The sequence below is a fragment of the Ursus americanus genome, chromosome 1, assembly GCF_024610735.1.
Source record: "Ursus americanus isolate L20-20 chromosome 1, mUrsAme1.1.p, whole genome shotgun sequence".
Taxonomy (NCBI): domain Eukaryota; kingdom Metazoa; phylum Chordata; class Mammalia; order Carnivora; family Ursidae; genus Ursus; species Ursus americanus.
Genome location: NC_142127.1, coordinates 76,381,761 through 76,409,086, shown reverse-complemented (window position 1 = coordinate 76,409,086; position 27,326 = coordinate 76,381,761). Strand labels below are relative to the sequence as shown.

At 35.8% G+C, this 27,326-nt stretch overlaps 1 protein-coding gene across 10 annotated transcripts in view; it reads right to left on the bottom strand.

The window, feature by feature from the left end:
• NBEAL1 (neurobeachin like 1) overlaps positions 1-27,326 on the bottom strand; it is a 237,965-nt gene that overhangs the window by 10,946 nt on the left and 199,693 nt on the right. For all 10 annotated transcript variants that reach the window (XM_087862767.1, XM_087862763.1, XM_087862760.1 and 7 more), the window contains 9 exons: positions 26,786-26,883; positions 17,319-17,435; positions 14,129-14,218; positions 10,528-10,637; positions 9,016-9,188; positions 6,993-7,087; positions 3,333-3,449; positions 2,372-2,533; positions 903-1,051 (listed from right to left, as the gene is read on the bottom strand). In XM_087862767.1, the coding sequence (XP_087718893.1) occupies positions 903-1,051; positions 2,372-2,533; positions 3,333-3,449; positions 6,993-7,087; positions 9,016-9,188; positions 10,528-10,637; positions 14,129-14,218; positions 17,319-17,435; positions 26,786-26,883 (1,111 nt within the window). The remainder of the gene's footprint in view (positions 1-902; positions 1,052-2,371; positions 2,534-3,332; positions 3,450-6,992; positions 7,088-9,015; positions 9,189-10,527; positions 10,638-14,128; positions 14,219-17,318; positions 17,436-26,785; positions 26,884-27,326) is intronic.

The window sequence follows — 27,326 nt, the reverse complement described above, 5'->3', positions numbered from 1 at the left end:
CGACAAAAATGGGAAGATTTTCAAAATTTCAAAATTTTGAAATTTCAGATTTCAAAAATGAGAAGAATCACAGAAGTGATTGATATGAATGTAGTAAGAGAGAACACCCTGGGATCAGGAAATGATTTATAAGAAAGGTTTGGGAGGGGCCAAGATAGTCTCAGGAATATAAATATAAGCCGTAATAATTTTTTTAAAATGGAAGAAAAGAATGTATTTGGGCATACAAGAAATAATAGTGCTTTGTGTATGTAAGTTAGTAAACATGAAGAATATAAAACTTAAAAACATATCCACTATTTAAACATCCTTTTCCTTCATTGGTTTAAATAACAAGACTCCCTACCAATTTTACACATACATATACACAATCATGAACAGAAAAATTAGCCTTAAAAATACTTTAGTTTGTTTTACCACAATTAAAAAAAAATTTAAGCCCTAACTATAGTTTGTAAAAATTCAAACTATAATTGAATTTCCAAATCCCTAATCCAGGCTTGGCACCATGAAAATTATTTTTCTAGCTATTTTTTTAAATTTCACTGTGGTAAAATACACATAACATTAAATTTCCTACATTTTAAAAATGTACATCTATATTTCATTTACTAAACCAGAAATACTTTAGCTTCCCCAACTTTTTTCAGAGTTGCTAAAAATGACATTTTCATAATAAATGAAAACCAAAAGATTAGAAATCTTTGATTGCTGATTTCCACTCTAGGCTGAAAGTATTACCACCTTTTATTTTTTTCTTTAAATATTTTATTGTTAAGTAAGCATGGGGTTCGAACCCACAACTGCAAGATCAAGAGTTGCATGCTCCACCAAATGAGCCAGTGAGGTGCCCCTATTACCATCTTTACTTAAGTGAGACTTCAATGATTCTTACTATTTACCTGTGGAGATCTCTTATGGACAGGAAGCCTTGTAAGCTGCCCGTGATAATATATTCTCCAGTGATACATATATCTGATACTTGTTCTGTCAGGACTTGGGACCCTAGATACTTGCCATTTACAGAAAACAGATGTAATGCATTCTTATCCTGTAAAGATTAGATGAAGAAAATTTAATGATCTCAAATGAAAATGGAGTTTGAATACTGACAGTGAAAACGGTGACTATAACAGAATGACTATGGATTTAAAATTTTGGAATAAACATATGTTAAAGAGAAAGTGTGTAGACAGTATTGTTAAAGTGACTTTAAATGAGAAGTATATATTTTAAGAAAATATTTAAATAAATAATTGCCTAGTAAATAAACATTAAACAGGGACTCTGACCCCAAAAGAATTAAAATCTCATCCAGTCTAAAAAACCGCACAATATATATTTTTAAACCCAAAATTCTTAACACAAAACAAAATCTTAACTTTTTTTAAAGTTACAGGTTTTTTTTTTTTAATTTTTACTTTAAGTTATCTCTACACTCAATGTGGGGCTTGAACTCATAACTCTGAGATCAAGAGTCTCAGGCTCTACCAACTGAGTGAGCCAGGCACCCGAAGATAGTGTTAAACATATTTATAAAGATTTACTTATTTATTTTTTTTGAGAGAGAAAGAGCACACGTGCACATGCACACCCAAGCAGGGAAGGGGCAGAGGGAGAGAGAGAAAGAATCCTAAGCAGACTCCCCACTCAGTGGGGAGTCCAACGTAGGGTTCAATCCCACGACCCTGAGATCATGACCTGAGCTGAAATCAGATGAGTTGGATGCTTAAGAGTCGGATGCTTAACCGACTGAGCTACCCAGGGCCCCTGATTCTCTATTATTTTTTTAAATTTATTTTTTTAAAGATTTTATTTATTTGAAAGAAAGGGAGACAGAGGGAGCATAAGCCAGGTGAGGGGCAGAGGGAGAGGGACAAACAGACTTCCTGCTGAGCAGGGAGCCCAACTTGGGGCTCAATCCCAGAACCCCAGGATCATGATATGATCTTAACCGACAGAGGCACCCAGGCACCCCATTGATTCTCTAATTTTTAAAAAGCTTTATCATGGAAAGAAAAAGAACATAATTCATGGCTTGTTTATTTATACCCAGCCTGTACAAAATGAATTTAATTTGGTTATAATTTCCACTTAAGCTTCTGAAGTCCCACATAACCAGAAATTCTTTTTGAAATCATGTATTAAATAGGTCGATAGAAATCCCTAAAACAGAATGTAAACATGAGGCCAAGACTGTGATAGGGGTCCATCTAATGGAAAAGAATGAACAAATTGAAAGATAAAAGGAAAATATCCTTTTCAAAATACGGTGTTCTTCATCAAAATGCTTCATACATACAGTATAATATGGAAAGGAAAAGACAGGCTTATAGATAGGCTAGCCCTACTGCATGTAACTGTTATATACCTTGAGATTGGTCTTTTCTTCAATGCTGGAATAGATGACAATATGTCCTTCCCAAGATATAGCCAAATTAGGAACAGTCAGGAGCAGAGAACTCTCACAAGGTGGCCGTAAAGTCCTCATGTATTGACCTTTCTGAATGGTATGTATAATCACAGTGCCATCCTACACACAGAAAATATTAGAATATGAAAATAAGCCAGGTAAATACAGGAAAGGAACTCAGAAAATAATTATTCTACCAAGGATACGTGTATCTTAGAAGAAATTCCAATCTTAAAATTTGAAATAGTATTTTATTTTTATTTTTTTTTAAAGATCTCATCTATATTTGTCAGAGGAGAGAGAGCACAAGCAGGGGGAGTGGTAGGCAGAGGATGAAGCAGGCTTCCCGCTGAGCAAGGAGCCCTGATGTGGGACTTGATTCCAGGACCCCAGGATCATGACCTGAGCCAAAGGCAGACGCTTAACTGACTGAGCCACCCAGGCATCCCTTGAAATAATATTTTATTTCATAAGATGCCCTCTTTCCTTAACTAATAAGGAATACCAAAACAGAATCCAGTCTCTAAGTTTCTTCTTTCTGTTATGCTACTTCTGCAAAGTCCTACACAAACAATAAAGAATTCCTATACTTTTACCAATCCCCCTAGAAAATCTACCAATTTTAACATATGTGACTCCAAAGCAAGCATGAAAGTATTTAAATACTGCTTCTCAATTTGTAGGAAAAATTAGCGTTTTAAAAAATATTTAATTATCTATGGGGGGGGCAGAGGGGCAGTGGGAGATGGAGAGAGAGAATCTCAAGCAGACTCCCTGCTCAGCATGGAGCCCAAGGTGGGACTCGATCTCATGACCCTGAGATCATGACCTGACCCGAAATCAAGAGTTGGATGCTTAACCAACTGAGCCACCCAGGCGCCCTGAAAAAAATTAGCATTTCTTAAAGGTGAAATCTTACCCTTGATCCCGACACTGCCATGTCTAGTTCAGTGCTGATGCCGACACTCAATACCTCATCAGTGTGTCCATATAGAATCTGAAAAGGTTTAGATGCTAAGCCCACAGGAACACCTCCCTAATGTTAAAAGAGAAGCAAAGGTTAATTTCTGGTAGATTATTTTCTACAAAAAGGTTTATACTATATTTAAATTGTCTAATCACAAAGTAACATTGCAACTAGTTCTTACCACAACATCTATTCATAATGGGACTCATTCATGTGTTCCTCCTCGGATTCTCAAATTATTCTCAGTCTTTTGAAGCTCTAAAACTTAATCTGAATAGTTCCAAAGTTGACTGCTTTGGATTAATTCTAACAGGTATATTATTTGCCCTTTCCATCTACAGATTTGCTCTTCCTTTACTACAAATAAACTTCATATTCTTTCTCTGAATACTTTTCTTTCTTTCTTTTTTTGGTTGACATAAAATGTCAGGTAGACAACAATTCAACAATTCTATAATTTATGCAATGCTGACCATGGTAAGTGTAGTTATCATCTGTTGCCTTACAATGTCATTACAATTAGCTTTGTTCCCTATGCTGTATCTCTGTGACTTATTTTATAGAATTTAATTATTTTAAAACTTTATTTCATATTAATAATTTGATATTCAGCCACATCAAGTCTGTTGCTTGCTGTTTCTACTTTTGAGTTTACTTATTATATTTGTAATGGTATTGGTTTTAATGTTGGTTTGATTCTTCTGCAATCATCCTTTTCATCTTATTTTAAGATTTATTTATTTTTATTTTGGAGAGAAAGAGAGCACACATGCATGAGGGAGCCGGGGTGGGGGGGAGGGCAGAAGGAGAGGGAGAGAAGCAGACTCCCCACTGAGCGTGGATCTGGATGCAGGGCTCCATCCCACAACTCAGAGCCCATGACCTGAGCCAAAATCAAGAGTCAGTCCCTCGGCTGAATGAACCACCCAAGTGTCAATCCTTTTCATCTTTATTTTATTTTATTTTATTTTATTTTATTTTATTTTATTTTATTTTATTTATTTGAGAGAGAGTGAGAGAGTGAGCATGAGCAGGGGCAGTGGGAGAGGGAGAAGCAGACTCCCCACTGAGCAGGGATCCTGATGTCGGACTCGATCCCAGGACCCTGAGATCATGACCTGAGCTGAAGGCAGATGCTAAACTGACTGAGCCACCCAGGTGCTCCTCTTTTTCATCTTATTATGCCACTGTATAATTTCATCTTTGAGGTCCTTCCTGTTTTACTGAATTGATATTCTTATGTTCTTCTGATGGCAAAATTTTATTGCAGGGAATCTCTCTACACTTGAGTTGTTGTCTTCACCTGTTTTTAGCATGTTTTGTTTATACATTACTTTCTATGATATAGAATGAGTAGTTGCCACGATATTTGTTTTATAATTATCCTAGATAACTTTAGATAGGTAGATAACTTTTACCTGTGCTATATGATGTGGATGAATTCCCAACAATACTCTTATCTGAGACACCTTTGTCTTCCTCTAAGATTGTCAGTCTAAATGCTTAGTGCACTCTAATTTTTAAAAATCAGGTAATGCCTATTATTAAGTATTTCAAATTACAGAGAAAGATGGACCCTTCTCAAAATCATTTTATAAAGTTTGCAAGTCTCAACAGTAAATATGGCAAAGACAGAACAAATACAGATTTATTTCACATATGAGTAGAGAAATAAGTACTAGCAAATACAATTTTGTAGTAAAATATAATATGCTGTGAATTATATGGCTTTATTACAGGAATTCAAGACTGGTTCAAACCTAGGAGACTTTTCAATGTAATAGATTACATTAAGAAAAAGAGAAAAACTACAAATAAAAAAAAAGGAAGAGAAACTGAAAAATATCTGAAAAGGACATTATGAGAACTACTGACAAAATCAGAACATGAAATGTGGATTATATAATTTGTATTGCATATTGTATAAATGTTAAGTGCTCTGATTTTGATAACTGAACTGTGGTTATATATAAAAAAGACTTATTCTTAGAAAATACACACTGAAGTCTTTAGGGATAAAGGAACATAGTATCTACAACTTGTTTCTGACGATTTTATTTTTAAGTAATCTATACCTAAAGTGGGGCTCCAACTCACAACCCTGAGATCAAGAGTTGCACGCTCTACTGACTGGGCCAGCCAGGTGCCCCTACATCTTTTAAATTGTTCAAAAAAAAAAAAAAAAAAAAAGATGCTGTGAGAAAGACATTAGAAGACACTAATAAGACAAATGCAAAACTGTACTTTTTTTGTACTGAAATTTTACTAAAAAGCTACCAAATAAAAGAAGAAAAACGGAAGAAATATAAAATATAAATATAAAATATTTATAAATATAAATATAAAAAAATACTTAATATAAAAAAACACAACCCAACAATGTACAGTGAAGTACAACAGCAAATGCTACACTAAATGGCACAACAATGAAGTAAGTCACTTTAATCAAAATCAGACATAAGACAGGGATGCTCACTATAATTTTTTTACCCTATTGCATTAGCTAATAATATAACAAGATAAGAAAATGAAATCATTACTATACTGGAAAAGATAAAGAAATCCACCTTTATTTTCATCATAAGACTGTATATCTATTTTCAGAAAATCTAAGAAATACTAATAATTATAAAAACTGGATAAGAAGATTTGGTAAACCAATTAGACAGCTGTATAGAAATCAATAGTTTTTTTATAGTAACCATAATCAATTACAAGTAAAGGTGATTTTTAAAAATCCCACCAAAATAGTAATAAAATTATGATAATTAGAAATAGACTTTATAAAAAAGTACAGAACCTAATAGAAAAAAATTACTAAAAGATTTTATTGAAGAACATTAAAAAAAGAACTGAAATAAATATGGAAAGACATTTTCTATTTCTGGAAAGGCATGATTATAAAACTGTCAACCCATACCAAATTAACATATAAATTAAATATAATTTCATCGAGACTAAAATAGAGTTTTTTGAGGAAGATATGGTTAAAATATTTTTAAATGTTCAGATGGAAAAATAAATACTAACGTAAAATATCTGAGAACATTTTTTGTAAGGCAACACAATGAGAAATTAGTTTTACCAAATATTAAACTACACTAAAATCAAAACATTTTGGTGTTGCCATAGAAATAGGTAAGCGTAAAAATATGGGGAACCCAGAAAAGATCCAATTCAGTGGGTAATCATTTATGCTGGCATAAAGGACTTTCCACCCAGAAGTAAACAAAACCATATATTTTAATATTCTATATTATTATAAAATATATATTATATACTCTCCCTATATTCTATCATATATATCTACATAGTATATATCTAATACTCTTATTCTATATTAAAAATTATAGAAAAATTAATTAACAATGGATTAAAGATTAAAATGTAAAAAAATAAAGCAAGAAAAATATTACAAGAAAATTTTTAGGTAATTATTTTAATACATTTGGAGAAGAAAGCCTGTTAAACAAAGTTGAAAACCTAAAAGCCATAAATAAAAAAGACACTTCCTTGAAACAACATTATAATGAGAGTACAATATGGTTGATGAAAATGGTAAATCTATAATTTTTAGCAGTTCCACCAGAAAGGAAGACAATGTGTAACTACCTGTTGTGTTATTTGCCATATCATACATGTAGTGTCTCTGGAACCAGAAATCAAATATATTCCACAGTAATCTGTAGCTAAACAAGTCACAATATCTGTAAAAAAAAAAAAAAAAAAAAAAGGAATTATTACAAAGAATGAAATGGTGTGGTTTTGCTGGAATAGAACTATAAGGGCAATTTTAGTTTATGTTCTATTATTAAATCAGTTATTTAGCAGGAGAAATATAAGAATGACGGTGGAAAAGCACTGGGAAAGGGTGACACAGGAAAGAAGCAGTATTTTTTTTTAAGATTTTATTTTTAGGGCACCTGGATGTAGACGCCCCAACTCTAGATTTTGGCTTGTGATCTCAGAGTTGTGAGATCAGGCTCTGAGTTGGGCTCTGTGTCAGCACGGGTGTCTGCCTGGAATTCTTTTTCTTTCTCTGCCCCTCCCCACTAAAATAAATAAATAAAATCTTTAAAAAAAATCTTAAAGTTTTTTTTCCTTAAAGATTTTACTTATTTATTTGAGAGAGAGAGAGCATCAGTGGGGCAGTGGGAGAGGGAGAAGCAGACTCACCCCAGTGAGCCCGATACAGGGCTTGATCCAGGGACTCCAGGATCATGACGTGAGCCAAAGGCAGACGCCCAGCCAACTGAGTCACCCAGGCGTCCCAAAGATTTTATTTTTAAGTAATCTCTACACCCAATGTAGGGCTCAAGCTTACAACCCCGAGATCAAGAATCACATGCTCCACCAACTGAGTGAGCCAAGCACCCCAGGAAAGCAGCAATATTAAACTCAAGTAGGAGAGCTTTTTTTGAGGCCACCCTGCTTTGAGAGTGAAGAGTACAAAGGGGACAAGGAAATGTCTATTGGAGTCCTGGCAGCGGGTTAGGTGGCTTGGAATGGATCTCCAGGAAGTTTTGACACGCTTCTCTAAGCTTTCTCACTCTCATTTCCACTCACGTTCTATTCCCATTAGGGACTGCAATCCTGTGGAATATGTGCCCCTAACCAAAACAGTACATACTACACTACAAATTCTCAATATGAAATACATTTTTTCTAAACCTTAAAAACCTGAGCTAAGTGGCACTTCAGGTGCCACCAGTGTAGAATTAGTAGCAGACTCCATTTCCCTTTCCCAATAGGTTTATTAGGGAAAAGTCTACACGATGGATATTTTGTTTTGTTTTTAGAGAGAGCGAGCATGGGGAGGAGAGGCACCAAGGGGGGGAGAGAGAGAGAGAATCTTAAACAGGTTCCATGCCCAGCGCAGAGCCCAGTGCAGAGCCCAACATGGGCCGATCTCACTACCCTGAAATCACGACCTAAGCTGAAATCAAGAGTTGGATGCTTAACCTACTGAGCCACCCAGGCATTCCCGCAATGTTTTATTCTTATATTGAAGACTGAAACATTAAGAAGCACCAAGTTAAACTACATTCAGTAATTTATCTCCCTCATGCTGTTAGCTAATAGGGCAGGTGATGTCTTATTCAACTATGGCAGATTTTTTTTTTTTTTACCATTTTCTCTTAAAATTCTTATTTGTATCAACCAATTTTTATTTATTTTTATTTCTTAAAGATTTATTTATTTTGAGAGAGAGGTGGGGTAGAGGGAGAGAGAGGGAGAGAGAATCTCAAGCAGACTCCCTGCTGAGTTGCGGAGCCAAACATGAGGGAGGCTCCATCCCACCACCCTGAGCTCATGACCTGAGCAGAAATCAAGAATTGGATGCTCAACTGACTGAGCCACCCAGGCACCTTGCATCACCAAATTTTTTAAAAAAGACTTAGCCTAACATCGTTCAGATACTATGAAACTCTATTTAATTTGTATGGTATTTAGTATACCCCAAACACATTAAATATTCTTAAAGAAAGCATGATGTTTATAACACTGCTCTCCCAAAAGTTTACTTAGCTTTGAAGGTAAATTTTAATGCTTTTTATAGGACCATGTACCACTTTTGTAGTTAGAAGAAACAGAGAAAACTTTTCTTTTTTGGGGAAAAAAAGTTAATACTTACCCATATGTCTGATATTGTGTGAAATAACTTTGCCTTTTGTAAGTGACATCACTTGAATGCTATTATCCCAGTGTCCAGCACTGAAAAGCAACTTTGCATCATGTGATACTACGAACAGCTTAGAAGTGATCTCCAGCCCTGGAGCAAAAGGACCATTCATACTACGCTGAGTTCTGTAAACACAATTAAATATTAGACTTTTCCTTAAAAGATCACTTAGACTGATATCAACTATTTTTTAAATCTCTCTGAAAAAGAAAGAAAAATAAATCTGTTCAACTGTTCAATTTGAAATGTCCATTAATGAATTATAATGACTTTTAGAAAACACATTAATATGTATTCATATTTTTCATTACATAAAAAGATACATAACAAATAGTCTCAAGGGTTAAGCTAAAGAATTTGAGACTGGTGAAGGTGTGGAAAAGGTTTAAATCTTGCCTTTCAAAGCTAACTTAGGACGACTGTCAATTCTGTAAATGGTAGTATCAAAGTATAAAGGACAAGATGAGGATATGACAGGATGAGGAAAGCTGGAAATCAACTGAAACCAGGAATCTACTGCACAGGCAGATAAATGTGTATGTAACAATATTCATGAAGATCATTTTTCACTCAAACCAAAGCAAGCATATGGGTTTTATCTGCTTTCCAGTGAAATAAATACCTGTGAGGTCAGCCAATCTAGATTTCGTAGAAAGATACAAAGCAGTTACACGCAACTAATGAATCGAACACCACATAAAAAACTAATGATGTACTATATGTTGGCTAACTGAACATAATAAAAAAAGTGATTGCACTTCAGTGTGTGTACAGAGAATGAGGGCCGATTCTGAGAGTTCAGCTCTCAAACTTTATTATTCAATATTAATTTGCTGAAGGTATGCTTTGTAACAAGCACAATAGTACTAAGTCCAGTGTGGGATAAGAAGGAAAAAAGACGTTGCTCCTAATAAACATACAGCTAAAGCAACTCAAAGTAAGGGAAACCTTTGGATATTTAAAAAATTAAGGTAAATAACAAATTCTTATATAAAATATACAAGGCTTATTTATAAATAACATTGTACATAAAAAATACAATCAAGCCTAAAAATTACTCCTAATAATTTCCTTCTTTTTTTTTTTTAAAGATTTTAAAGATCTTATTTATTTGTCAGAGAGAGCACAAGCAGGGGAAGCAGCAGGCACAGGGAGAAGCAGGTTCCCTGCTGAGCAAGGAGCTCGATGCGAGACTCGATCCCAGGACTCTGGGATCAGGACTAGGGCCGAAGGCAGATGCTTAACCAACTGAGCCACCCAGATGTCCCTAATTTCTGTTTCTATAATGGTATTAGAGAAACTGTTTTATCCTTAAGCCAGTATTCAAGTCAGGAAGAGGGAAAGGGAAAAAAAACCTGCAGGTCTATTCTATTACTTTCAAAGAGACACCAATCAATTTAGTTGTTTTTCCTGGGAATAAGGTACCAGCTGCACCTGTTTTGCTTTAAATGTTCATTTACTTACTTTGGATTTGTTACAGTTTGATCTTTGATGAATGTAAAGTAATTAGAAATGTTTCTGTCATAAGGCAACCATCCATGGGTTCCAACAATGTAATTCATGCTTACTGTTATCTGGAAAAGAACATATGAAGACAAAAATGAAATAAAAGACTAAAGAAAGCAGCACAAAATAACCAAATGCTCACATGATGTTAGCATTTATCATGTAAGGAATAATGTGGGATTGTGTACTTAAAACACAAAATTTATTAATTCTTTTCCTCTTTAATATTTTATTTTTAGGTAATCTCTACACCCAAAGTGGGGCTCAAACTCACAACCCTGAAATCACATGCTCTACCGACTGAGCCAGCCAGGTGCCCTGCATAAAGTCTTAATAATAACTGGAAAAAGCTCTTTGTTTATTCTTATCTTTTAGTTCACCTTATATCTCATGGCAAGAAAAGTTGTCCAATGTATCTTTTTTTTTTAAAGATTTTATTCATTTATTTGACAGACAGAGAGAGAGAGCGAGCATGAGCAGGGGGAGGGGCAAAGGGAAAGGGACAAGCAGACTCCCTGCTGAGTGGGGAGCCCAACATGGGGCTCAATCCCAGGACCCTAAGTTTATGACCTGAGCCTAAATCAGATGCTTAACCAACTGGAGCCACCCAGGCACCTTTTTATTTTTTTTAGTGAGATAATTTTCGTCATCGTTTCTCAAAGTTTACTAGCATCTATTAGTTGGCAGTCAGAAGAAATTAAAAGTCAAGTCTTACCGTAAAAATATGACATATATAATTTAGAACATAAACCAGAAGTTATGGCAAATGCTTAAGAAGCCCCCTCTTTTTAGTGACAGTTATGGTGAATTTTATTTTTAAGATTTATTTATTGAAGAGAGAGCGAGTGAGTGAGCACAGGGAGAAGGGCAGAGTGAGAGAGAGAATCCTAAGCAGACTCCCCTCTGAGCATAGAGCCTGACCCAGGGCTTTATCTCACAACCCTGAGATCATAAGCTGAGCCCAAATCAAGAGTCAGAGGCTTAACCAACTGGGCCACTCAGGTGCCCCTTATAGTGAATATTCTTTTAAAAATGAAGAGCTTCCCTCCCACCTAGATTATAAAGAAGAGATAACTTAAAGAAACACAGGTATTAAAGGTGAAAATCACAAGAATTCTATCATTGAAAGACACTTTTTTTTTGGATATATCTTTCTAGACCTTTTTTCTAAGCAAATACACAATATGCATAATTAGAAAAATAGGTCTAATTCTGGAATCTCTACTGTTCTCTGTGCTATACTCTATTCATATAATTTATACATGACAAAATGAGAATAAGACAGACCTAGGTTTGGTCCATGTGCCTGGGTCCCAGATCCCTTACTTGCTAGCTCTGCAACTTTGAACAAATTACTTCTGAATTCTAATTTCTCATCTGTACAGGGAAGTAATAATAGTGCCTATCTCACAGGATTGTTAGGTGGATTAAATTACAAAATTCAAGTAAAGCACTCACTAACATGTCCTGAGTGGTATACCTTAATCAATTCTGTATTATTTCTCATTTTCATTCTTTCACTGCCTTATGATATATTATAACAGCTGATGTTATATCCTTTTTTTCTTGTACAAAATTTTCTGGTATTTTCAGATATTTATTATTCCAAATAAGCTTTAGAATTACATTTAACTACATGAATAACACTATGAAACTAGAAGTCAGCCTCAAGAAAAAAATCTGGAAAGACCACTAATACATGGGGGTTAAATAGCAGGCTCTTGAACAATGAATGGGTCAACCAGGAATTAAAGGAATAAAATAAAATATATGGAAACAAATGAAAATGAAAACACAATGGTCTAAAACCTTTGGGATGTAGCAAAAGTGGTCCTAAGAGGGAAGTATATAACAATAGAAGCCTACCTCAAGAAGCAAGGAAAATCTCAAATAAACAATCTAACCTTATACCTAAAGGTGCTAGAAAAAGAACAAATGAAGCCTAAAGCGAGCAGAAGGAATAAAACAGATTAGAGCAGAAATAAATGATAAAATAAAAAAATAATACAGATCAATGAAACCAGGAGCTGGTTATTTGAAAAAAATAATACAACTGATTAACCTGTAGAGAGAGACTCAATCACAAAGAAAAGAGGAGCACCTGGGTGGCTCAGTCGATTAAACCTCCAACTCTTGATTTCAGTTCATGGCATTATCTCAGGGTTGTGAGATCAAGCCTCACATCAGGCTCCCACTCAGTGGGGAGTCTGCTGGAGATTCTCTCTCTCTCTGTCCCTTCCCCTACTCACTCGCTCTCTCAAAAATAATAATAAATCTTTAAAAAAAAAAGAGAGAAAGGACCCAAATAAATAAAATCACAAATGAGAGAGGAAAAATAACAACTAACACCACAGAAATACAATTATAAGAGAGTATTATGAAAAACCGTATGCCAACAAATTGCACAAACTGAAAGAAACAGATAAATTCCTAGAAACACATAAATTGCCAAAGCTGAAAGAGGAAGAAATAGAAAATCTGAACAGACCGATAACCAGCATTAATTTAAAGGGCTATTTGTACCCTGATATTTATAGCAGCATTAATACAATAGCCAAATTAGGGAAACAGCCTAAGTGTCCATCAATTGATGAATGGATAAAGAAGATGTGGTCTATCTATCTATACATAATGGAATATTACTCAGCTATAAAAAGGAATAAAATCTTGCTGTTTGCAATGACATGGATGGAGCTACAGAGTATTATACAAGCAAAATAAGTCAGTCAAAAACAAATACCATATGATTTCACACACATGTGGAATTTAAGAAACAAAACAAATGAGCAAAGGGGGGAAAAAAGAGAGAGAGAGAGAGAGGCAAATCAAGAAAGAGACTTTTAATTATAGATAACAAACTGACAGTTACCAGAAGGAAGGTGGGAGGGGAGATGGGTTAAACAGGTGATGGGTTGGGGGGTTTAAGGAGTGCACCTGTTGTGATGAGCACCAGGTGATGTATGGAAGTGTTGAATCACCATACTATACACCTGAAACTAATATTATACTGTATGTTAACTAACTGGAATTTAAATGAAAACTTAAAAAAAAAAGAAAAAAAGAAAACCATTTCTGGTTCTAAAAACTGACCAAAAGCAAATAATAAATCGAGACACATTTATTGAAAGAAAAAAAAAAGAATTATATATAGTTAAGTACTTGAAATAAAAGCTGTGTATCTAGAAGACATGTTTTTTTAAAAAGATTTATTCTACAGAGAGAGAGAGCAAGAGAGAGCATGAGCAAGGAGGGGCAGAGGGAGAGGGAGAGAGAATCTCAAGCAGACTCCATGCTGAGCATGGAGCCCTATGCTGGGCTCCATCTTAGGACCCTGAAATCACGACCTGAGACAAAACCAAGTGCCAGACGCTTAACTGACCTGTGTCACCCAGGCGCCCATAGAAAATATATTTTTATATTTGGTCAAAATAATTTCATAAAAATTTTCTTTATTATTTCTAAGAAGTCTTTAAAAATTTATTTTCTCTCTCTCTCTTTTTTTTGTTAAGTTGTAATGTATTTGGATGTAGCAGTGTGAAAAAACCATAAATCAACTTACCAGTAACTCAGGACTGCCTTGAGACATAAAAGAACGAGACTGATTTTTGGGGACAATGGCCTTTATTAGTGGAACACCATCACTAATTCCCTATAAAATAAAAGACAGAGGCTTAGTGGCTGCTTCTGCTTATATTTATTAGGTTTGAGTTACTGAAAACTTCTCTTTTTTAAAACAAGAATGAACCCCGTGACACAGCATTTTAATCTATCAAAACATATCATTTAATTAAAATGTAGAAAAGGAGAATCACTATCCTGTACGCTTGAGACTAATGTAACACTGTGTGTCAAATATACTTTAATTTTTTTTAAAAGGCTAAAAAATGTAGGAAAGGAACTATGTACCGTGTTTGGGTGGCACAACTGAAACTTCTAAAACCCATCATTTTCTTGTATCATACTGCTCTGCTGTGAAACAGAAATGCAGATTTCAAGGAGCATCAACCATTAAAAACAGCCAGTGATTTAGAAACTTTCCTTTTCCCTTGCCATATTGACATGAATATAAAGTAGAAAATATAGACCATATAAGAGTATATTGCTCAATTCACAACATGGGCTATATTTTTATAGAATTTCCTTTTTCCTAACTTTCAAAACAGATCTATTCCATTACCTGAGGCAATCCCTGAATGCTGTAACAATAGGACCAGAAAATATAGTCCTCAGAAAACATCTGCCATTATATTACAACATGAAAGAAAACAGTAATTTGAACTAAGTTTTCTGATGTAACAATAGTTCATAAATTATACCTCACATTTATTAGATAAATTATAACCTAACATTATTGGGCATACACTATGCGCCAGGTACTATTCTAAGATCCTTATATGAATTAAATAATGAATTATAAACCATATAAAATTAGTCCCTCTTTTCTCTTCACTCTGTGAATCAAGAGAACTTACATTTGAACAAGAATAAATGAACATGGTGTTTGAAGAAATCCATTTATTAGGCCTTTGCTTTCACTGCTACCTGTTTTCTTCACCATTTTAACAACCAGGAAGAGATAACTACAGAAAGGCCTTCTCTTTTCATATGAATGAGTGGGGAAATACCTTCTCTTATGATGATGAAAAGGGATTAATAAATTATCAGGACCCAAGGATATCTATTGTGTTCTTTGTCCTGCTCCAGATACTGGTCCTGGGGATAGCTACCCTGTGACATGGTGGGTACAAAGGGACAAATGCCACTGAATCTGCAGATGGAACTTGGAATGCATTATTCTATAAAAACAATGTCACAAATGATTAGACATAATGAAAAAATTTTATCACCACTGCATAATACAGTATAACATGTCCTTCAGATTATGTGTTAAATAATGGGTTGCCCTATGTGCAGTAAAGATTTAGTTAACATAGCAGGCTCGAAACAGCCCTCCTTAGAAAGGCCTTCCTGTAAGGTCAGCCCTTGGGTGGCATCTGGGAACTTGGTGGGCAGAGTTCCCTACACTGTTACAGAACTTCTCCTCAATGACAAAAGTGGCTCGCTATTCCTAGATTATTTGTGCAAACAACATGGTTTATGCTGAAGACCCTATTGTCTCCTGGGAGTCTGGAATTTTGGCATGTGCTAGGCAAAGCTTGCCTATGTGACCACCCCCAATAAAAACCCTGGGTGTTGAGTCTCTAATAAGCTTCCCTGGTAGACAAACATGTATTTTCACATTTCGTTACTGGGAGAATTAAGCATGTCCTGTGTGACTCTCCTGGAAGAGGATTCTTGGATGCTTGTACCTGGTTTCCCCTGTACTTCAGCCCATGTTCCTTTGCCCTTTGCTGATGTTGTTTTGTATCCTTTCGTTGTAATAAATTTCAGTTGTGAGTACAACTGTATGTTGCATACTGTGAGTCCTTCTGTAAACCTGAGGATGGTCTTGGGGACCCAGAACACATCTTGGAATTAGTCATTTCTTTTTTCTTTCTTTTTAAAAGTTAAGCTCTATGCCTAATGTGGGGCTTGAACTCATGACCCCAAGATCAAGAGTCACATATATGCTTTTCGATTGAGCCAGCCAGGGTCATCATTTCTAAGCACTGTTTCTATGTATACCAAGTTCCAGGCAACTGACTTAGATACTTTGGGAAAACAACTGATTCTGGAGAGTCTGTATTGTTAAACACTGAATTACTATATCTCACTAAACATGAATCTAGGAAAGGAGTGGCAAGAATTAATTATGAAGTGCTTTCAGAAACATGGGAAAACATTTACATTAAAGTACTATAGAGCTTACTACAATGTTGTTCTTTGAATAAAACTCAGCATAAAGCTAACTATAATAGAAACTTCATAAAATTTTTTACACCAAATTATCGAAAAATTCTATAAAGATTTCCCATGATACTGAACCTAAGAAACACATTATAATGATACTCTAATGCAGGATTTGACAAACTCGGCCTATAGTACAAGACCAGCCTACCACTAGTTTTATAGACTGTGGGTAAGCAAAGAATGGTTTTTACATTTTTAAATGGTTCTATTTCAAGTGGTTACATATGTACCTACATAACATTCTTGATTTTGCCTTTTCACTGCAGAGTCCAAAATATTTACTGTCTGGCCCTTTAAGAAAAGTTTAACAATGTCTATTGTATTGCATGAGAGTTACTGCTTTTTCACACATATCCAAACTATTCTTAATAACTTTTTATCACCATTTTTCTTCTTGCCAAGAATATTACCAAATTCATAGGTATAAATGCACTTCATATTCACATTCTGAACCAAAGTAATTCAATATGTATATTTAAACATTTGAATTTAAAGTACTCTTTCAATTATAGCATTAACTATCTTGTTTTACTTGATTATTCCTTCTGATATTAGCAATTAACAATCTGACTTATTGGGCCATATTTTATAAATGAGCAGACACTATAATTAGGAGTTATTTTACACTTCCTCTACATATCATTTCAGCTGTCATGAAAAACAATTTAAATCAAATTATTTAGTCTTCCTTGTCTGGAAAATGTGAAGTAGAAGAAAGCAAGCCAAGAGAAACAGGTCTCACTATCACTCAGCAGCAAACAAAAACTTCCAGTAAGATTGTTTTAAAAATCCAAGAATATATTACTGCAACATTATTTACTATTTTGGATTAAATATAACCCCCCCTTCTTATAGAATTCACAGAGAAAATGCTTTGATATTACCAAGTTGGATATTACCTCTATAAAAAATGATTTGAGTTCAGAGAGGTGTTGAAACAGGTTCAGGGTTGAAGTGTCTGTTTTGGTCTGCTTCTGCACTGCTTCTTCTGCTGACAATCTAGGAGGATGTGGTTCCTTCAAAATAATTTTAAGAAAAAATAATTCCATAACTATATTAAGACATCTTTACTGTATTCCTTCATACATACTGGGCTCTAGCTACAATGGATTACATACCATGCACTGTTGACAAATTCTAGGCCATTGTTCAGACTAGTCCTTCAGCAGAGTTTTTATCTTGTTCATTTCTAGAGAAATCCTACTTCTACTTTAAAGTTTTTCTTACTGATGTCTGTCTTGAATTTCTAAGCCAGAATTAATTATTCTCTTTTATTATTTTAATCAGCACATTGCTTTGTTTAGTATTTTATTTAGTAATTATTTTTATGTTGGATTACATAGTTGTTTATGGTCTATCTTTTCCAACTAGGCAATGGGTACCTTTTTTAAGATTTTTTTTTTCTTAAGTAATCTCTACACCCAATGTGGGGCTCAAACTCACAACCCCGAGATCAAGAGGTGCACACTTCACCCACTGAGCTAGTGAGGCATCCCTTAGGCAAAAGGTATCTTAAAATCAGAAAACAAATCTTACTCATTTTTGGATTTTTGATACCTAGAATAGTATTAAGGATGATAGATGCTTAATAAATATTTGATAAAATTAAATGAATCATTCAAAAGTCAAAATTTATATGGGTGAATTCTTATCTCCTGAAATAAGATCAAAATGTCAATACCATCAGAATAAATTATAAATACTGCTACACTTGTTTTCAAATAAATTAAAATAGTCTTCTTTAACTTTAATGTCAGCACCATAAAACAGTGTTACCTTTATAAACAAGAAAATGGCAAATCAAATTAATAAGCAAAAGGCATAATTAAAGTGCAGAACAGAATTCCATCTAAAAGGGATTTTTCTACCTCTATCACAAAATATTAGATAATAGAAAATAATATGACAGCTCTAAGTACTTCAATATTTAGCTCTCAATCCATATGAGTATTATTCATTTTATTTTAAATTAAAGGCTGACTGGGAGTTAAGATGGTGGAGGAGTACGGGGACCCTAAGCTTGTCTCATCCCTCAAATACAACTAATAGTTATCAAATCATTCTGAACACCCAAGAAATCAATTGGAGGTCTGAGAAAAGAAATGCTACAAGTCTACAAGTAGAAAAGCAACCACTAGGGGAGCCTGGGTGGCTCAGTCATTAAGCATCTGCCTTCGGCTCAGGGCGTGATCCCAGAGTCCTGGGATGGAGCCCCGCATTAAGCTCCCTGCTCTGCTGGGAGCCTGCTTCTTCAAGACCTCTCCCACTCCCCCTGCTTGTGTTCCCTCTCTTGCTGGCTGTCTCTCTGTCAAATAAATTTAAAAAATCTTAAAAAAAAAAAAAAAAGCAACCACTGTTTGGAAGGTAGGAAGTACTGAGACTTGAATCTGGTGTGATATAGCTGAGGATGCTGCAGTGGGGAGGGGGCCTGCTTAAGGAGGCTACCCCAACGAATTATAAGTAGCTGAGTGCAAAATCAGAACTTTTAGAAGACTGCTACTACAGTGAGGGACATGCCTGGCTTAAAGGTGCTCAGATGGTGAAGTGGGGCAGAATTCCAGGCATGACAGTGTGATCTGAGGATCCCTGGGGTCACAAGAAGAATGGGTGGCACCTATACAGTTCCCAGGTATAGGAGTGTAGAAGCCACCTGAGAATAGCGAGTCTAAGTGCCAGCTTTCTGCTCTGTATTGCCATAAACTGATCCTATGTGTGATCAAGCAACTGCTTTCCTGAGACAGGTTCTCCAAATGGCATTAGTGTGGTGAGACCATCCCTGGGAGGAACAGTGCAGGTCCAAACCGTGGGAGTTCCCAAACTTTGGGGTTTTGAAACTCAGCCGTGTGCCTGGTATAAAGCCTGCACATAGGCAAAATGAACACAGAGTTCTGACAGAAACGGGGAGACAAGAGTGGCTGAGTGCTTTTCTGTGAGGGCTCACTGAAGAGTAGGGAGTGCAAATTTTCAGCTCCAGTGCTAGAAAGCAGAGTGCTGCCACATTCATCCTGCCCATCGATGCTTAACATTGTCAGGGAGCAAAAGGGCGCCACCTAGTGGAGCCTGAAGCCACTTACACCAAGCTCTGCCTCCCTGTGTACTGCAGGCACATTTCCACTACCGCAATTCCACCAGAGAATCAGCAAAACGGGGCCCCTCCCCCAGAAGACCAGCACAAACAACTCTCTTGCACCAAGTCTACTGATCATAGAGGGCTGAAGAACTTCAGTTCTAGGAGAAAACAGTAGCTAGCATTCTTTGTATTTTATTCTTTAGCCTTTTGTTATTATTTTTTCAGTTATTTTCTTTTTTCCAATTCTTTTTTTTATCCTTTTTTAATTTTTACTTTTATAAACATTACATATATATGTTTTACTTTTCTGTTTCTTTTCATTATATATATATTTATTTATTTTGGGATCTAGTTTCTTTTTTTTAAGATTTTATTTATTTATTTATTTGAGAGGGAGAGTATGAGAGAGAGAGAGAGAGATCATGAGCAGGAGGGAAGGGTAGAGGGAGAAGCAGACTCCTCACTGAGCAAGAAGCCCAATGTGGGTCTCTATCCCAGGACCCTGGGATTATGACCTGAGCTGAAGGTAGACGTTTAACCAACTGATTCACCCACGTGCCCAGGATCTAGTTTCTTTTAAACAAGCAGACTAAAACACATCCAGGATTTAGTTTTTTTCTGTTGTTGTTATTGTTGTTTCTCTTTTTCTTTTCTCGATAAAATGACAAGAAAGAGAAATTCACCCCAAAAGAACAGGAGGTAGTACTCACAGCCAGGGATTTAATCAATATGGATATAAGTAAGATGTCTGAACGAGAATTTAAAACAATGATTATAAAGATACTAGCTGGCCATGAATAAAGTAGAGAAGACACTAGAGAATCCCTTACTATAGAGATAAAAGAACTAAAAATCTAGTCAGGTCAAAATTAAAAATGCTATAACTGAGATACAGACCCAAGTGGAGGCCATAAAAACAAGGATGAACAAATCAGAAGAGTGCATCAGTGATATAGAAGATAAAATTACAGAAAGTAATGAAGCTGAAAAGAAGAGTACGAAGGCAGACTTAGGGAACTCAGCAATTCCAAAAAGCGAAATAAGGGGCGCCTGGGTGGCTCAGTCGTTAAGCGTCTGCCTTCGGCTCAGGGCGTGTAATCCCGGTGTTGTGGGATCGAGCCCCACATCAGGCTCCTCTGCTGGGAGCCTGCTTCTTCCTCTCCCACTCCCCCTACTTGTGTTCCCTCTCTCACTGGCTGTCTCTCTCTCTGTCAAATAAATAAATAAAATCTTTAAAAAAAAAAAACAAAACAAAAAAACAAAAAGCGAAATAATATCCATATTATAGGAGTCCCAGAAGAAGAGCAGGAAAAAGGGGACAGAAGGTTTATCTGAATAAATAATGGCTGAGAACTTTCCTAACCCGGGGAAGGAAACATGCATTCAGGTCCAACAGGCAGAGAACTCCCCGCAAAAGCAACAAAAACAGGTCAACAGCATGACACAGCATAGTGAAACTTACAAATTACAAAGATAAAGAGAAAACCCTAAAAGCAGCTTGGGACAAGCGATCTTTAACCTACAAGGGTAGACTTGGAAGGCTGGCAGCAGACCTGTCCACAGAGACCTGATAGTTCAGAAAAGACTGGCATGATATACTCAAAGAGCTAAATGGGAAAAATATGCATCCAAGAATACTTTATCCAGTAAGGCTGTCATTCAGAATAGAAGGAGAAAACAAAAGAAAACAAAACAAGAAAAACAAAAACCAAAGGAATTTGTGAACATTAAAGCAGCCCTGATTAAAGGGGGCCATTTGAGCAAAAGAGAGACCAAAAGTAATAAAGATCAGAAAGGAACAAAGACAATCTACAGGAACAGCACCTTTACAGGTAATACAATGGCACTAAATTCCCATCTTTCAATAATTACTCTGAATGTAAATGAACTAAATACTCCAATCAAAAGACATAGGGTATCAGAATAGATAAAAAAAGACCCATCGATATGCTGCTTAAAAGACTAATTTCAGACCCAAAGATACCTCCAGATTGAAACTGAGGAGGTGGAGAACCATTTATTATGATAATGGACATCAAAAGAAAGCTGGAATAGCCACCCCTATATCAAACAAACTAGATTTCAAATTAAAGACCGAAATAAGATACGAAGAAGGATACTTATCATAATAAAGGGGTTTATCCAACAAGAACATCTAACATTTGTAAATACTTATGCCCCTAACTGGGGAGCAGCTGAATATATAAATCAATTAGTAACAAAATTAAAGAAAGTCATTGATAATAATACAATAATAGGGGACTTAAACACCCCACTCACAGCAATGGACAGATCATCTAAGCCAAAGATCAACAAGGAAACAAGGCCTTTGAATGATACACTGAACCAGATGGACTTCATGGATATAGTCAGAGCATTTCATCCTAAAGCAGCAGAATACACATTTTTTTCTGAGTGCACATGGAACATTCTCCAGAATAGATCACATACTGGGTCACAAATCAGGACTCAACCAGTACAAAAAAGACTGAGATCATACCATGCATATTTTCAGACCACAATGCTACTAAGCTTGAAGTCAACCACAACAAAAAATTTGGAAGAACAACAAATACATGGAGGTTAAAGAACATCCTACTAAAGAATGAATGGGTCCACCAGTAAATTAAAGAAGAATTAAAAAAAAAAATACATGGAAGCAAATGAAAATGAAAGCACAGCAGTTCAAAATCTTCGGGATGCAGCAAAGGCGGTCCAGAGAGAAGTATATAGCAATACAGGCCTTTCTCAAGAAGCAAGAAAAGGCTCAAATACACAGCCTAACCTTATGCCTAAAGGAGCTAGAGAAAGAACAGCAAATAAAGTCTAAACCCAGCAGGAGAAGAGAATTGATAAAGATTAGAGCAGAAATCAATGAAACAGAAACCAAAAGAATAGTAGAACAGATCAACGAAACTAGGAGCTGGTTCTTTGAAAGAATTAATAAGATCGATAAGCCCCTGGCCAGATTTATCAAAAAGAAAAGAGAAAGGACCCAAATAAATAAAATCATGAATGAAAGAGGAGAGAGAACAACCAACACCAAAGAAATACAAACAATTATAAGAACATATTATGGTCAATTATACGCCAACAAATTAGGTAATCTGAGACATGGATAAATTCCTAGAAATATATGATCAAAACTGAAACAGGAGGAAATAGAAAACCTGAACAGACCCATAACCAGCAAAGAAATTGAACCAGTAATCAAAAATCTCCCAACAAACAAAAGTCCAGGGCTGGATGGCTTGCCTAGGGGAATTCTACCAAACATTTGAAGAATTAATACCTGTTCTTCTGAAACTTCCAAAAAATAGAAATGGAACGTAAACTTCCAAACTCATTCTCTGAGGCCAGCGTTACCTTGATCCTAAAACCAGACAAAGACCCCACCAAAAAAGAGAATTATAGGCCAATATCCCTGATGAACAATGGATGCAAAAATTCTCAACAAGATACTAGCTAATAGGATCTAACAGTACATTAAAAGGATAATTCACCATGACCCAGAGGAATTTATTCCTGGGCTGCACAGGTGGTTCAACATCTGCAAATCAATCAACATGGTATACCACATTAGTAAAAGAAAGGATAAGAGCCATATGATCCTCTCATTACATGCAGAAAAAACATTTGACAAAATACACAATCTTTTCTTGATAAAAACCCTCCACAATGTAAGGATAGAGGGAACATACCTCAACATCCTGAAGGCCATATATAAAAGACCCACAGTGAATATCATTCTCAACGGGGAAAAACTGAGAGCTTTTCCTTTATAGTCAGGAACATGACAGGGATGTCCACTCTCATCATTGCTGTTCAACATACTACTGGAAGTCCTAGCCTCAGCAATCAGAAAATAAAAAGAAATAAAAGGCATCTAAATCGGTAAGGAAAAAGTCAAACTTTCACTATTTGCATATGACATGATAGTCTATGTAGAAGACCCAAAAGACTCCACCAAAAAATTGCTAGAAATGATACAGGAATTCAGCAAAGTCGCAGGATATAAAAATCAACACACAGAGGTCTGTTGCATTTCTATAGACTAACAGTGAAGCAGCATAAAGAGAAATCAAGGAATCAATCCTGTTCACAATTGCACCAAAAACTCAAAGATACCAAGGAATAAACCTAACCAGAGAGGTAAAACTCTTGTACTCTGAAAACTATAGAACACTTATAAAAGAAATTTAGGAGACAAAAAGAAATGGAAAAACATTCCATGCTCATGGATTGGAAGAACAAATACTGTTAAAATGTCTATGCTACCTAGAGCAATCTACACATTCAATGCAATCCCTATCAAAATACCATCAACATTTTGCACAGAGGTGGGACAAACAATTCTAAAATTTGTATGGAACCAGAAAAGACCCCAAATAGCCAAAGAAATGTTGAAAAAGAAAACCAAAGCTGATGACATCATAATTCTGGATTTCCAGGTCTATTACAAAGCTGTAATCATCAAGACAGTATGGTACTGGCACAAAAACAGACACAAAGATCATGGAACAGAATAGAGAACCCAGAAATGGACCCTCAACTCTATGCATAACTAATCTTTAACAAAGCAGGAAAGAATATACAATGGGGGGGGCACCTGGGTGGCTCAGTCGGTTAAGCATATGCCTTTGGCTCAGGTCATGATCCCAGGATAATGGGATCAAGATCCTCACTGGGCTCCCTGTTCAGTGGGGAGCCTGCCTCTCCCTCTGCCTGCTGCTTCCCCTGCTTGTGCGCTCTCTCTCTCTCTAGCATATAAATAAATAAAATCTTAAAAAAAAAAAAGAGGGGCGCCTGGGTAGCGCAGTCGTTAAAGCGTCTGCCTTCGGCTCAGGGCGTGATCCCGGCGTTCCGGGATCGAGCCCCACATCGGGCTCCTCCGCTGGGAGCCTGCTTCTTCCTCTCTCACTCCCCTGCTGTGTTCCCTCTCTCGCTGGCTGTCTCTCTGTCACATAAATAAATAAAATCTTTAAAAAAAAAAAAAAAAAAAAGAATATCCAATGGGAAAAAGACAGTCTCTTCAACAAATTGTGTTGGGAAAATTGGACAGTCACATGCAGAAGAATGAAACTGCACCACTTTTTTTTACACCACACAAAATAAATTCAAAATGGAAGAAAGACCTAAATGTGAGACAAGAATCCATCAGAATCCTAGAGGAGAACACAGGCAGCAACCTCTGTGACCTCAGCTGCAGCAACTTCTTGCTAGATACATCTCCAAAGGCAATGGAAACAAAGGCAAAAATGAACCATTGGGACATCATCATGATAAGAAGCTTTTGCACAGCAAAGGAAAGAGTGACAAAAAAAAGACAACCGACAGAATGAGAGAAGATATTTGCAAATGTCTTATCAGATAAAGGGCTAGTATCCAAAATCTATAAAGAACTTATGAAACTCAACACACAAAGAACAACTTATCCAATCAAAGAAATGGGCAGAAGACATGAATAGACATTTTTCCAAAGAAGACATACAAACGGCCAACAGACACATGAAAAAAATGCTCCACATCACTTAGCATCAGGGAAATACAAAATTGAAGCCACAATGAGATAACACCTAATACCGGTCAGAATGTCTAAAATTAACAAGTCAGGAAACGACAGATGTTGGCGAAGATGCAGAGAAAGGGAAACCCTCCTACACTGCTGATAGGAATGCAACTGGTGCAGTCACTCCGGAAAACAGTATGGAGGTTCCTCAAAAAGTTGAAAATAGAGCTATCCTACAACCCAGCAATTGCACTACTGGGTATTTACCCCGAAGATACAAATGTAGTGATCCCAAGGGGCACCTGCACCCCAATGTTTATAGCAGCAATGTCCACAATAGCCAAACTATGGAAAGAGCCCAGATGTCCATCAACTGAGGAACGGATAAAAAAGATGTGGGATATATAGAGAATGGAATACTACTCAGCCATCAAAAAAAAGAAATCTTGCCATTTGCAATGACATGGCTGGAACTAGAGAATATTATGCTAAGTGAAATAAGTCAGTCAGAGAAAGACAAATACCATATGATTTCACTCATATGTGGAATTTAAGAAACAAGGCAGATGAACATAGGGGAAGGGAAGGAAAAATATAATAAGATAAAAACAGAGAGAGAAGCAAACCATAAGAGACTCTTAACTACAGGGAACAAACAGCGTTGTTGGAGGGGAGGTGGGTGGAGGGATGGGGTAATTGGGTGATGGGCATTAAGGAGGGCACGTGATGTAATGAGCACTGGGTGTTATATGCAACTGATGAATCACTAAATTCTACCCCTGAAATTGATAATATACTATATGTTAACTAAATTGAATTAAAATAAAATTTTTTTTTTTAAACTCAAAGGCTGACCCTCTTGTCATTTTTTATGGTGATGAAAACTAATTAGCACCACTCCTATGAAAAAAAGAAAAGTAAAATTGGTGCAAAAACATTACAGAATCTATTTCAAAGCTCAATGAAATGTTCTGTTTTCTTCGGTTACTTTCGCATTCTATCAGCAGATAGATTTAAAGCATTGCTTTTAAATATGACTATTCTGTAAAAAACCAATGTTGGAGGCTTCAAACTAACTCTACTAAGGAACAGTAGGAATTACAACGCTTAGTCTGATAACTGAATTAACAGAAGTTCAACATATTTTTAAACCAGAATGTAGATACCTTCTTGCTGTAACAGTTGTGGAGATTCAATTCACAAATATTTACTACACAAATACTATATGTAAGAAAGATATAAAATGATTTGGAGAAGGTTGCTGTGTGTAACATACTTACAATAAAGTAACACAAATGCACAAATATACAACTAACACAGAAAACATCATTATTAGGATATAAATAACAGCCCACAGAACATGGAAAGTGATCTAATTCAATAAAAGAGTTTACAGCTATTAATTCAGAGGAGACATGGCATGGTAGAAAGACTTTTGAGTTGGGTGGTCATGCATTCAGATCCTGTTCCAGTCACACTTTAGTTGTTTAAACAAAATAAAGTCATTGGCTTTCTGAGTAAATATAACACCTCTGTCTCTTAAGAGTTATTGACTGTATATGTGGATTTTGACTACAATATTTTGTTATTTCAAAATAGGAACAGTCATTTAAATCTATTTACTTTTTAAGTGACAGTATGATTTTTCTTAAATTCTAGGTAATTCTGAGAGATACAGTTTTAAATAATTAAAATACTTGAAAACATTGGTAGTACTCCTTAGCAATTAAATTCTAGACTTATGTATTCATTAACATTTTAAGTAATCAATAATTTTAATGATTTACCTTTAAGAGCTGACAAGGTGTTTGCCCAAAATTATTAATCATCCCTTCTAAGGCTTTTCTTTCCTTCTCATCTGTTAAGGCATCCAGATCCACAGCTCCTAAAACAAGAAGTAGTCAATTCACTACAGAGTGAAAACAAATCAGCAAGCCACACAACTGATTAATATTTTTGGAGACTGAATAGTGTATTTTCAACAAAATATCATTCGGTCTTCAATTTGTAAGAATATTGTGAGAAAGGCAATTTTTTATTTTTTTATACGATTTTATTTATTTATTTATTTTAGAGAGCAAGAGAACACATGAGAGCACGAGTAGGGTCAGCAGGGGGGAGCAGAGGGAGAGAGGGACAAGCAGACTCCATGTTGTGTATGGAATCCAACTCAGAGCTTAATCCCATGAGCCTGAGATCATGACCTGAGCTGAAATGAAGAGTTGGACGCTTAACCAACTGAGCCATCCAGGCACCCCAAGAGGCAATTAAAAAAAAAAACAGTGACTCCAAACATTAAATATGTATAAAAAATATAACATTCCATCC